Raw genomic sequence first — 13,204 nt, forward strand, 5'->3', positions numbered from 1 at the left:
TACCAGCGGAGTACTATGCAGAGGTGTAGAAAAATGCGGAGGCTACATATAATTTCTAGTAAGTGAAAAAATGCAAGGCAGTGCTTTTCTCTCGCTCTCTTTACCACGTGTGGCTAGAGAGTCAGAGCAGCAGGCTTCTGTATTAGATAGATAGATAGATAGATAGATAGATAGATAGATAGATGGATGGATGGATGGATGGATGGATGGATGGATGGATGGATGGATGGATGGATNAGATAGATAGATAGATAGATAGATAGATAGATAGATAGATAGATAGATAGATAGATAGATAGATAGATAGATAGATAGATAGATAGATTTGAACGGCTCTTGGGGCTCAAATTCCAGCTTGTATAATACATCTGAATAGCTTTAAAATAAATATGGGGACATTGCTGTTTGCAGCTGTCATGGGTTTGATTTTCCAGAGAATTCTCTTTTTCAAATATTTTGTAGAAGCCAAAGGAATCAGTGTTTAACCTTGGAGCTACACACATTCATACTAACACCCACGCTTTCTCCTTCCTCTGTGCTATTGGAAGTAGTTTTTATTCTCCCTTTATTTCTTTAAAATATGAAATTAAAATTAATATGAATATGAATAACATTCTCCAGAGCTGTAAGCTTTAAAGTTCAAGTTCACAGTTTGTGCTTTCAGTCTTTCACTGGCATGAAAGAAACATCAGGAGTTTCTGAAGAACCGCTTTAAGGAAGCCTGCAGTCCATTAACAAGAAGAAATGGTCAGCTGGGGCCTTGCTGCCAGCTGGGTCCCTAATAGTGAAAAGATGATGGAAGGAAGTAGCTGTTTACACATAGAAAATTAGCCGGAGTCCATATTCTTGAATGGGGTTTAACTGTTGAAACTGAATGAAAAGAAGCTGATATAAGGAGTGCCTTTTCTGGGTTCACTGCATGGTCATTTGCAAGCTGCAATTAATTCCACCAGCACCTGATTAACAAGTATTTATTATGTTAAGAAAATCATCTTTGTTATACATTTGTTATATATTTACTTAGATTATCTTTGGTATTTAAGAGGGATACTGTTTTACATTTATGGAAATTTTACACTGTTAACTTTACGAGGCAGCCTTCTGATTAGGTTCAATTTTACCAGATCTAAATGTTGTTAGGGGTTATCAGTCAGCTTCAATGTGCACAACTTCAGAATAAAAATCATTGCAGGCTGTGCTGCATTTGTAAAACAGCAGCATGAATAGTAATCTGTACAGTGGCGGCTCTGCCAAGGCGGAGCGGGGTAATTGGTTCCTGAACTTAAGCTTATAGGCTTCTTCATAGTACTTGGGCATGTTGTGAAGGCTTTGGACAAGGTCTCCTGAGAATCCCAATTAAAAAGCAAAATGCAGAATAGGGGCTTTGTGAGACTAACAAATGAGACAAGCTCTGGTGCTTTGGTCCGAAGTCTGTGTCATGTCCAGAGAGGCAGAGAGAGGGAGCTGCATCGATTGTAGGTGTTTGGGCAGTTTTTGAGGTTTTGATTATCTAAAGAGGATAGATTTGAATGGGGTGTTTTGCTTCTTTTATGGTGTCGAAGTTACAAACACTAAAATATCACCTGAAAGGGCATGCAGGTGGGGCAGTGGTTAGTGTGCATGACCCATGTATGGAGGCCTTAGTCCTCGAAGTGGCTGACCCGGGTTCAAATCTTACCTGTTTTCCTTTGTCGCATGTCTTTCCCCTTCTCTCATACCCCCTTTCCTGTCAGCCTACTGTCAGAAAAACTGTCTCTCCTGGGTGGGGCCACCTGTGGAGATGGTTAACAGTTACCTCTTGTATCTTGGCTTTTTTTTTTTTATATCTGTTTTTATCTCCTTGAACCTCAGTCGACATTGGCAGAAGGCCGCTCACACTGAGCCTGGTTCTGCAGGAGGTGTCTTCCTGTTAAAAGGGAGTTTTCCTCTCCACTGTCGCTACATGCATGTTCAGTCTAAGGGACTGCTAAAGAGTCAATGTTAAAATGCAAGCAAAGATTGTCTCTGCAAGCTCATCCAGGAGGGGCATCTTCAATTTAGATATGCGCTGTGAATTGGCGCTATATGAATGAATTGAACTGAATTTAATTTAATTCTGAATTTAATTTAAACTATTTGTAACAGAAATAGATGAATGTGATCGAAAACTGATTATCCAAACTTGTTTTGGAAATAAATCACTTAATTAGGTTTATTAAAGTGTTTTATGCATTATGACAGCAAAGACCATAACCGCATTCATGCCATCATCTTTTATCTATAGAGTATGATAGGTTTTTTTTTTTTTTTTTTTTACCTAACCTAACAGGAGAAGTGAGAAGACTGAGAACTAACCTCTTTTCAAATTATTCTAAAATTAACTCCTCTTAACATAAATCTAGGAGCTGCAGAAACCAGTTCCCGGAAGATTACCTTCAATTCAATATATAACATGAATGCATAAACACCTGGACTTTATTTCAGTGTTAAATTCTGTTTAAAGTAAAGGATTATAATTAAAAATGTCTTTACAGGTTGTTGATTTTCTTTATTCAGACTCAACTGATTTTTAATTGGTTACCCCTGCTGTAGAGGGAATCCTGGAAAGCGTGGTAGTCAAAAATGAGATGCAGAATAACAGGAATGTGACTGCTGCATGCATTTACAGAGATTTAATTACAGGCTTAAATGTGGATGCTTTCAGGGACAAATTTGAAAGTTTACTTTAATAAAAAAAAAAAAAACAGAAGATTTTCTTAATAAGTGGAGACTGATTTTCTGAATCCATTTAATTGTCGTATTATCTTAGATGTTCATGGTCCCTTTCATCTGGATTTTTTTTTACTTCACAGCAGAATTACCCCTTCTTGTTCCAAGCCTACTGACTATATCATGCATACAATATTTATCATATTGGCTTGTTGAAAATTGGCATCAGCAATCATCCCCTTGCTTTTATTTTACTTTATTTACAGACTATGAAACATCACTGTTATTGTTCTCTCCTTTTGGCCTTTGAGTTTTGAGTTATCTTTGTTATTCTTGCTTTTTTGTTCTTTGGTTTATTTTCCATTTTGTGGTATATTCAAGCAGTCTTGAGGTACTCTTGGTTGCCCCCATGTGCCAGTCTCCTTTCCCTTTCCTTTTCTTTGTTCTGTCTCCCAGATATACTCTCTCTCTGCAGTTCTTTAGTGCTGGTTTCTTGTTGTTACTTGGCTCCCCATGTGTGTTTTCCCCTGATGTCTCCTGGTTTTTGGTGTCCTGCAGTTTGTTCTTGGATTTTGATTCTGTTGCCTTTTTGATTAAATGAAACCTGTAAAATCAAATTAGATCTAATGACAATGAAAACCTAAACCAGTTTATATACTTCAGATAAAAAAAAAAAAATAGAATTTAGAAGTGAGCTTAAAATAAGACTCTGGGGTTTATGTGGGTGATGTGAATGCATTTTCTAAATAAAAAAAAGGGCTGTAGCACTCACGAGGAAAGTTACTAAAAAAAACTTTATTTGTATATTGCTGATGTGATAAAAAATATGTTAACGCATCTGCCTTTGTCCAGCCAATGGTAAAATGTTTGTCAGTCTGTTGTAGTGTTGTAGATAGACAACGACAGCTGCTTAGTTTGTGTAGGTAAGTGGTCACATGATGAGTATGACCTGTCAATGGGAAGAGAAACATTAGACAGATAAAAACACTACATACAATAAAAAACACCATACACCGTATTATTTCAATACGGTGGAAAGAAAAAAAAAGAACATTTTTACCAAAATCTCTCTATATAGTATAAAAGTGAGAGTAAAAACTGCCCTAGATCCAACAAATACTGATCTACAGGTCACCAGAGAGAAGGATGACAGGAGACCTCTCCATTTAAACTTAGGAACTCTGTTTCAGCACTTTGATTGTGGGAGGAAATATTTGTTTAGTCTTGCCTCAATTAGCAGGTGTCAGATACTAAAGTAACAGAATAACTGTTGATAAATGACAATTACTTTTCTCATTTGCATGTATATACCACAGTATCACTAAGCCTTTATTTCTGCTGCAATAAAAAGACGTCAGTTATAAGCAAAAAAAAAGGCTACAGAGAGCATACCAAACATGTTTATACCTAAACTAGAGAACTCAAATTTAAGGATCTTGTTTATTTAAAAAATGCACTCATTGTGTTCACTCAGAGGATTTTCCAAATGTATTTAGTCTCGTTAAACCAGAACCTGATCACAAAAGAAGAAAAAATGTCTTTACTATGTTCTAACAGTGAAACTAAAGTGTACATCTGTATTTGGAGTTTAACTGTGGAATGCTTTGTATGATGAACATAAGTGGCGTACAAATGTTTATAAGTTTAACAAGTTGTACAAGCACAACATTTCATATGAACAGATTAGAATTACAACTATTTGAAAACAAATTATTTTCATTTTTAAATTATGAAACAATTATTTTAATATTATAGACATGTAAAAGACATTTGGTGCATGCGTGTGGAGAGGGGGTTAGAAATGAAATATTTTTTACTATCTTTTTTATCAAGGAGTATATAAGTATGATTTATCTTCTTTTTGCTCCTGCTTTTCCTATAAAAAATCTATAAGTAAATATGTCATTTGTAAAATGAATGCATGCATGAACAAATAAACATCTACAGTATTCCATTCTCTGTCATGGCTTTTATAAAACACCAGTATGTTCCATCACAATGTTGTGGAACTGTCCATGGTCCTTTTGACAGCACCATGGACAGTTCACATCTCAGCATCCACATTCAAAGAATAAACAAATTTGGCATCATATAAGAAAAAATAAGCTGAAACACTGTGAGAAAGAATAAAGACGAACCTCTGCAATGTGTCTGGTTTGCAACAGTAGCTTTTATTTTTATTTTTCTGCAACTTCCAATTAACAAGATGGGAGATATCAGTCTTGGACTGTACTAACCCTAACCCATTGGCTGGGAATGGGGGCACTGAAATGTGACTCCTGAAACTAAACACCAGCTTGGATCTGATGTCAGTGTCTGGTTGGAGCCGGATACATTTTCATTTACCGTTATGTTCAGTTGAATATGTGCACCAAGCTGTGAACATGTGATACTATCAGATCCACACTTGATGACTGGAAGACGGACGTCCGGGGCAGTGATTGCCCACCACCACAAAGAAGAATTATGGTTTGAAACAATCACACAACTTGATCCCTGATTTCCAGACATTAAAATTTTTTTTCCTTTTTTTGCAGCACATTTTGCTTCTTTCCTTCAAAGTAAGATGGAGGGAGATATTTAATATTACAGAAGACACCTGTACTAACAAACTGTGTGGGTTGACAGGTTGTCAGCGATTTTTTTGTCCTGTTTTTTTAATAAAATCATAATTCTGGGCAGAAGAGAAACTTAAACCCATCACTGATCACAAGCGAAGAACAGGAAGTTGGGTTTTGTCTAACAACAATTACAATTATCTTGGAGAAGACAACAGGAGGACAAAGAAATACTTCTAGGAGGTGAGTTAACATGAGTGCATGACTCTTTATATCTTAGTTAAAAAATAGGTTTCACGACTATCTTATACACTACTATGCAACACATTAAATTTTTATTTTTTTCCTCCAAAGCTCCCAAAGTCCTGTCATTCTATCCCGTCTCTTTGAGACCTTGCCTTCAGTTCGTTATGAGTGAACCCTCCAGCTGCAACACAGAGTCAAAGTGTCTGGCTGATTTCAATGGTGATCCTGCCTGGGGCTACCGAGGAAAGATACCAGAGTAGGTTTAGGTTTGATCAACATGGAGAGAAACTAACAGAGTCAATGATAGCTGTAGCTTACTGATTTTTTGTGCTTGTTTTATCTTTGCAGCCATGTTAGCACTAAACAGTGCTACACCAGCAGTGTCAGAAAGAGAAGCAAGGTTCGCCTAAACGACCAACTGTAGGTTGCCATGTGTTTATTATACACTGATTATCACACATGTATATTTATGTATATGTATATTTATATATATAATGTAGTGTTCTAATATTGAGTCACACTTTTTCCAGTACACCAAAACCGACTAATATAAATTTATTGTGAGTATATTTTATGGTTATTTTATGGGCATTTTCTGGGTCTACTTTTACGCTTATTATACATTCTTTAACAGGGAGAAAATGATGAAAACTGCTACTCTGAAAGAGCACCCTTATTCCTCGCACATTTCCCGGTTTGCTGTGTTCCCGTCGTTCCTTTCCCCAGATGATCTAGAGAGGGGAGTCAGAGCTGCTTCCCAGAGTTTTATAAACCCTCTCATTCCAAACAAAGCTCCAGATGTCACTGTAGTCAGTAAAACTATAGGTGAGATATTGTTTTTCAAAGATTCTGGTGAAGATTAAGGTTGTTTTTTATGGATGACCAACTCTGCCATATTTAAAGATAAATACAGAAAGAAATAAATGCTTAATAAATAAATAAGCATACAATTAATTGCCACCATTGTATTTTTTGATGGCAATTAAGTGTATGCTTATTTATTTATTGAGTATTTATTTATTTATGGATTTATTTTTAAATATGGCAGAGTTAGTCCTCCATAGTTTTTTTTTTTTTTACATAAATATATGGATAATTTAATCATGGACCTTTACGGTTTATGTTTTGGTTTTAATTGTTGTCAATTTTCTGTTGATTCCTGGATCCCTCTTTATAGTTCAAGTCTTTCAGCATTAGTTTTATTCTTTGTATGTTTACTGTTTATTTCTTATGTTTCTGCTTTCCATGGATTTTTGTTTAGACTTTCATATCAGTTTTGGGACCCAGTGTGTTTATTAGACAAGTACCTTTAACTCCTGGGCCCAGCACTCTGCGCTGCCCTGCATATCTTCGCTAAGTGTCACCTGCTTTCAGACTCCCCTCAGTCTTTTTCCTCCCTTATTTTTAATTTTTCTTTCCTGGTTTCTTCTTTTGCATCATCTGTAATTCAATTTATCCCTTGGGTGGTCTCCTGCTGTAGAATTTGTTATAGTTGAATATCAAGTTGTTTAAACTAAGTTACTTCTGTGGCCTTGTCTGTATTCCTGTCCTGCTCAAACATCAATATAAAAAAGCAACAAAAAAAAAACAAACTAAAAATAAAAAAATCTAAAAATGTGTGCAGTCAAGGGAAATATTAGGTAATCCTGTAAAAACCTGTTTTTAGATCTAACATAAGTGGGCACTGAAACAAATGTAGACCCTCGTTTATGATTAAAAAAAAACACAAACCACAAACTTGAATCTAGCAAAACTAATTGTAAATAACATTTCTAGAAAATAAACAAATGAAAGTCAGGCATTGCTTTTCAACCATGCTTAAACAAACTTTAATCTTGCAGTGTTCTTTGCAAAACAGTGGAAAAGAATAAACCACCAAATTAAGTTTTCAGTGAGAAGGCAGCAGATGTTCTTTCAATAATCAAGTCTAAAACTGAACTATTCAGGAACTAAAACAGGTGGAACTGTTAGGCCTAAACTTATCTATACCTTTCTCCAATAATGAATAAAATAGGAACTCTGAACTTGAAAGTTTATATGCTTCCATTAAGGACAGAAAAAACTCAGCTGCCAGTAAAATAAATTGAAATTGACAAAAGTAATAAAAACTAAAATGATAAAAATGGAAATCATAAAACCAAATTGATTTTGAATATGTAGACATCATCCATCCATTTTCCATCACGTTTAGGTGTCCACTCTCGCCAGCCTATCGAAGGGCAACACAGAGACAAACAGGACAAACAACCATTCATGCACACACTCACACCTAAGGATAATTTAAAATGTAGAGAAGCCAATTGACCTAACAGTCATGTTTTTGGACTGTGGGAAGAAGCCGTAGTACCTGGAGAGAACCCATGCATAATCAGGGAGAACATGCAAACTCAATGCAGAAAGACCCCAGGCCTCCTGAACAAAAATGTTGTTGAGCAACATTTTGATTCAATCACTGCAATCAGGTGTTTTCTGTAATTTCCAGGAAATGTTCAGTAAGTTTTCTGCACCTGTTGACAGATTTGTTGGAGAGTTTGTTTTTTTAGAATTACTATTTTTTTAATAAAAAATTCGAAGTCAATATTTGTTATAGTACTTTTTCATTTACTACATTTCTAATTTTTATTACTTTTTCAGTTTTGTTATTCAACTTATTAATTGTTTGAATTTATAATTTCCTTTCATGAGAAGGTTTTTAAACTTTCAAGCACAACCATAAATATTTTATAATATATTGTCATTGGACAATGCTAAAGTCATGACACTTTGATATGTTTAAAGGCGTTGCTTTGCAGCTTGTACAACAATGTCAGTGTTCAGACATACCCATTAATGTCTAAATTACTAGGAGCAATATGGAGCACAGCCCTACATGAAAATAACAGGATTATTTTCAGAATATAATAGACATAATATTAAATCAATGTTTTTCTTCGGTCTATTAAATATATTTTTTTTTTCAAACATCTGCTATTTTACATGATTTTGTGAAATTTAGTTTTTAATTATTTGAATGATTTTTCTTTCAAAAAGCTACCTGTTCCTCATCACTGACTGTGCCAGTTAAGTCATGTTATTGCAGTTCTATGTCTATGTCTACAGGAGGTCCATACAGGCATGAGATCTTGGAAAACCCCACTAAAACCAGGAAAGTGGCAGTTTCTTGGACAGGAGAGAATGGTTTTTTAGATGTGAGGATTTAAAACACGCCATGTTTTTTGGCTGAATTCAAATGAATAAATAAAAAATAAAACATATCTTACTCTGCATTACCCTTCACCAGCATCCCAAACCAGTAAAAGCGGAGAGACAGATTTTCTACCCAGCTCCTCCAAAGACAGTACTGCCTAATCTAAAACTTCGGGACTGGGATCTGTCATTATCAGAGCGCACAAGCAACATGCTGAGAAACCTGGAGAGGAAACTTTGGACCACCTCTTACAAGATGGACTTTACTGGTATGAAGCTACAATGATTTATACTGTATTAGAATCCTACGTAGATTAGCACAGATTTCAGGTAATGCATTTTTGCAAAGGTTTGAATAATTACCGGTATGTTTTCTAAATGCTTGTTGAAGTTAATTATAGTTATTGTGCCTGTAATATATGTATTTTTCTCAGGATCAGGGCCTTCAAACCCTTTGAAGATAGATGATTTTAAGGAAAAAATTATCACCCTGACTAGGATCAATTCACACTCTGCACCTCTGGTGAACCACATTTTACTATCTTCACCGTAATGTGTTTAATTTAAACTGATGCAATATGTGATCATTTTTCTTACAGAGAGAAAGGTCCTATCCCCTGTTTGCTCCATCTAAACCCAAAGGAGGATATGGACAAAGACAACAAAGCAAACTGAGAGAACACTTCTATAGCCCCAGTTTCAATGAAACCCAGGTGCCAGCTGAAAATCAAAGCACTACTACATCTTATATAAACCAGCAGCCCCAAGGGCCCTTGGCTAATTATAAAGGAGCAGCAGTTATGACCCAAATGGATCACAGTCTATCAGAGTCCAAAACTGGCTTCACAAATCCACAGCACACTGATTTTTGCATGGAGATCTTACCAAAGCAGCAATCTCGAGGTAAAAGCGCTGCTGATCATGGCAGACAAGAAGATAATCGCAAAGTCCGATTTAATGAAAGCCTAATGCAGGAATGTGAATGTAAGAGCAACCAAGCTGCTGCTGTCCAGCTCTCAAACCCACAACAGCACTTCAACCTGAGCAACCAGCCGTATTCCCACAAAAAGGAGCAGGTAAAGAAAGAGAGATATTTAAGAGAGCAGCAAAATGGTAATCAACCAATCAAAAAGGAGGACTTCGAATTTAGAAATGCATCCTGCTCTGAATTACACGATCAGCTATTAACTAAAGAGGAAATTAAAACAAGGAGCAGAGAGCTGTTAAACTCTAGCCCTTACACCTCCATCCTGCCGCGGCCTCCTGTTCATTGTACAAATACTTTTGAGAGAGTGGGTCGGACAGGCAGCGATCTCAGCATTCTGGATCTCCAAAACTCATTCAGCAAGTCAGAAGCACATTGTAGATTCAACAGCTCGGTTACTCATGGTGCAGTGAACCTGAGGGACAATGTAGTAACAGGGAAAAGACACAGCTTCTATGGGATCAACTGCAACCATATTCATGGTTGAATATAAACAAAGAAGGCTAACAATTAATGATGGTTAATAGTATACAAACCCTGTTATTATAAATATTTACAATGGTTATTCTGAATATGTATAATTACAGACAGAATTTTGTTTCAGTATCTGGAATTCAGAGGTGAACTCAATATTGTTTATCTTCTAAAAATTACGACATAGCTTGAACATTTCAATGCTAAAGTCAATTGTCTTTTAAATTAGGTTTAGATTTTAAATGGGTATTTCTAACACATAGAAATTCTATGTTCCAAGTTTTTCCCTATCGCTCCAACTACAGAAATATATACGTACACGCCTCATTGGGCCCAGGTTCGCACGTCAATATCATCAACATGTACGTGTTTGTGGCAGAAAGTAGTTAACGTCTGTTGTTGTAAACGTCAGTTAGCTGTGCAAGACCATCTTTTTCAAGCTTTATAGCTTGCATACAGTACATACTGTTGTTTTTTTTAATATATAGATGTGCATATATAGATTAAGAAGTATTATAAATAAATAGGTGTGTGATTAAATATAACTATATGTCAAGATTATTAGGCAAGTCGTATTTTTGAGGATTATTCTTATTATTGGGCCACAATTGTGTTCTCAATCAACCCAAACGCCTTCTTAATATCAAAGTTTCATATTTTTGGAAGTTGATATGTTTTTTTTTTTTTTTTTTTTTTAGATTAGGCCACTTTATGAGGGTGTCTGTGTTTGTAGGTAAATATTACTGTGCAGAATTATTAGGCAACTTAATTTAAAACAAATTTATACCCATCTCACTTGTTTATTTTCACCAATGTCACAACTCAAAATTCAGAAATAAACATTTGCGACATTCAAAAACAAACAAACAAAAAACATATCAGTGACCAATATAGCCACCTTTCTTCACCATGATGCACAAAAGCCTTCCATCCATAGATTCTGTCAGTGTCTTGATCTGTTTGCGATCCACATTGCCTGCAGCAGCCACCACAGCCTCCCAGACACTGTTCAGAGAGGTGGACTGTTTTCCCTCCCAGTAGATCTCACATTTCTTGAAGGACCACAGGTTCTCGATGGGGTTCAGATCAGGTGAACAAGGGGGCCATGTCATTATTTTTTTCTCCTTTTACACTTTTTCTGGCCAGCCACGTATTTTGATGCGTGTGATGGAGCATTGTCCTGCATGAATATCATGTTTTTTCTTGAATGATGGCGACTTCTTCTGGTGCCACTGTTTGAAGAAGGTGTCTTCCAGAAACTGGCAGTAGGTCTGGGAGTTGAGCTTGACTCCATCATCAACCCGAAAAGGTCCCACAAGCTCATCTGTGATGATACCAGTCCATACCAGTACCCAACCTCCACCTTGCTGGCGTCTGAGTCGATAAGGAACTTGCTGCCCTTTACTGATCCAGCCTGGTGCCCATCCATCTGGCCCACCCAGACTCACTCTCGTTTCATCAGACCAAAACACCTTGGAGCAAACATTCTTCAGGTATTTCTTGGCCCATTCTTGACGTTTTGTCTTGTGTGTCTTGTTCTAAGGCGGCCTTTTTTCGGCTTTCCTTACCTTGGCCAGGGCCCTGAGTATTGAGCATCTTCTGCTTCTCGGCACTCCAGACATGTTGCAGCTCTGAAATATGGCACACCTGGAGGCTAATGGCTTCCTGGCAGCTTCACCCTTGATCCTTCACAATTCATGGGGAGTTATTTTGCGTCTTCTTTTTTCAACACGCTTCTTGCGCCCCTGTTGGCTATTTGCCATGAACCGCTTGATTGTGCAATGCTCCCTCTTCAAAAGCTTGTCAATTTCCAAACTGCTGCACCCCTCTGAAAGACATCTGACAATTTTTGACTTTTCAGAGTCTGTCAAATCTCTTTTCTGACCCATTTTGCCAAAGGAAAGGAAGTTGCCTAATAATTAAGCACACCTTATATAGGGTGTTGATGTCATTAGGCCACACCCCTTTTCATTACAGAGACGCACACCACCTGATTTACATAATTGGTAGTTGGCTTTCAAGCCTATAGAACTTGGAGTGGGACAACATGTATGAAAAGGATGATGTGGTCGAAATACTCATAGATGTATACATCTTATCTTGTTTTGGAAATATTGCTACTTGCTATTGCTGTTTTTTGTTTTTTTAATAATACATCTTGGAGCCCTTTACAAAATAACTGTAATCAGGGTCGGATTACATGACACGTTAAATGAGACATAACTGGACCATATTTCCTAAAATAGAAGAAAAAACATGTTTTATTATCCTTGCATTTGAGAAAAATACACTACCTTGTCCTCATTTGTAAGATAAAATAGAAACCAAATAGTTTTAGATTTGAGGGCGTAAAAACCTAAGTGTGCAAAAGCTTTGTGCATAACTTAAAAGGCCTGACAGAAAACTGCACTTTATTTTTTTGGGAATCCTTACAAAATGTTTTGCCTTTGTGACAAAGAATGTAAAAGCCTCTGGATCCATTAAATGCGATTTCTTCTTGTGGTTTAAGCACATAGTTGTTATAATTTATTTTTAACATGGGTGAAAAGAAATAAATGAACAAGGCCCCTTTTTCATACAAAATGAAACCAAGCAAACCTCAGAAAGCTGTGCTGTATGCCGTTGTTATGGAATCCAGCTCTTTTGTTCCACATATCACTGGTGCTGTAGCAACCTTCAAACTTGCTGTAATAAAAGTGTGAGAGTGAAAAAAAATGCTCTTTTGCACTTAATCTGTTGCAGCCAAACAGACTTACGTAAAAGGTATCTTTTTTCTATAGCAGTTAGTCCTTGAGAATCAAAGCCAGCTGCCAGGAAAGAAAAAAATCTCTCTTTACTCCCATCAAGACTTCAAAAAATATCAGGCTTCACAGAAAATTGGACATAGCCTGTTTTTGACTGCAGACAAGTGCTGGAAATGGGGTCTCCAAAGAGGAGAGATACCTAAATTGTTTTGATTTGCCTGTTTTAGCACATGAAAAAATAGAATAATTTTGTATGTATTTTTTTCCCCATTGTATGTTTTATATTTTCGTTTTTTATTTTAGAAAAGAAGTGATTGTATGAT

At 36.4% G+C, this 13,204-nt stretch overlaps 1 protein-coding gene across 1 annotated transcript; it reads left to right on the plus strand.

Moving 5' to 3' along the window:
* The first annotated feature begins 5,106 nt into the window (after positions 1-5,106).
* LOC107080658 (chromosome unknown open reading frame, human C7orf31) lies at positions 5,107-10,278 on the plus strand. Its single transcript, XM_015368900.1, has 9 exons — positions 5,107-5,489; positions 5,601-5,748; positions 5,841-5,912; positions 6,023-6,052; positions 6,127-6,317; positions 8,592-8,680; positions 8,773-8,947; positions 9,113-9,201; positions 9,278-10,278. Exons 2-9 carry the CDS (start codon positions 5,657-5,659, stop codon positions 10,148-10,150), a joined length of 1,611 nt encoding a protein of 536 aa, XP_015224386.1. The 5' UTR covers positions 5,107-5,489; positions 5,601-5,656; the 3' UTR covers positions 10,151-10,278.
* The last annotated feature ends 2,926 nt before the right edge of the window (positions 10,279-13,204 follow it).

This window comes from Cyprinodon variegatus, unplaced genomic scaffold (assembly GCF_000732505.1).
Source record: "Cyprinodon variegatus isolate N-32 unplaced genomic scaffold, C_variegatus-1.0 Scaffold2, whole genome shotgun sequence".
Taxonomy (NCBI): domain Eukaryota; kingdom Metazoa; phylum Chordata; class Actinopteri; order Cyprinodontiformes; family Cyprinodontidae; genus Cyprinodon; species Cyprinodon variegatus.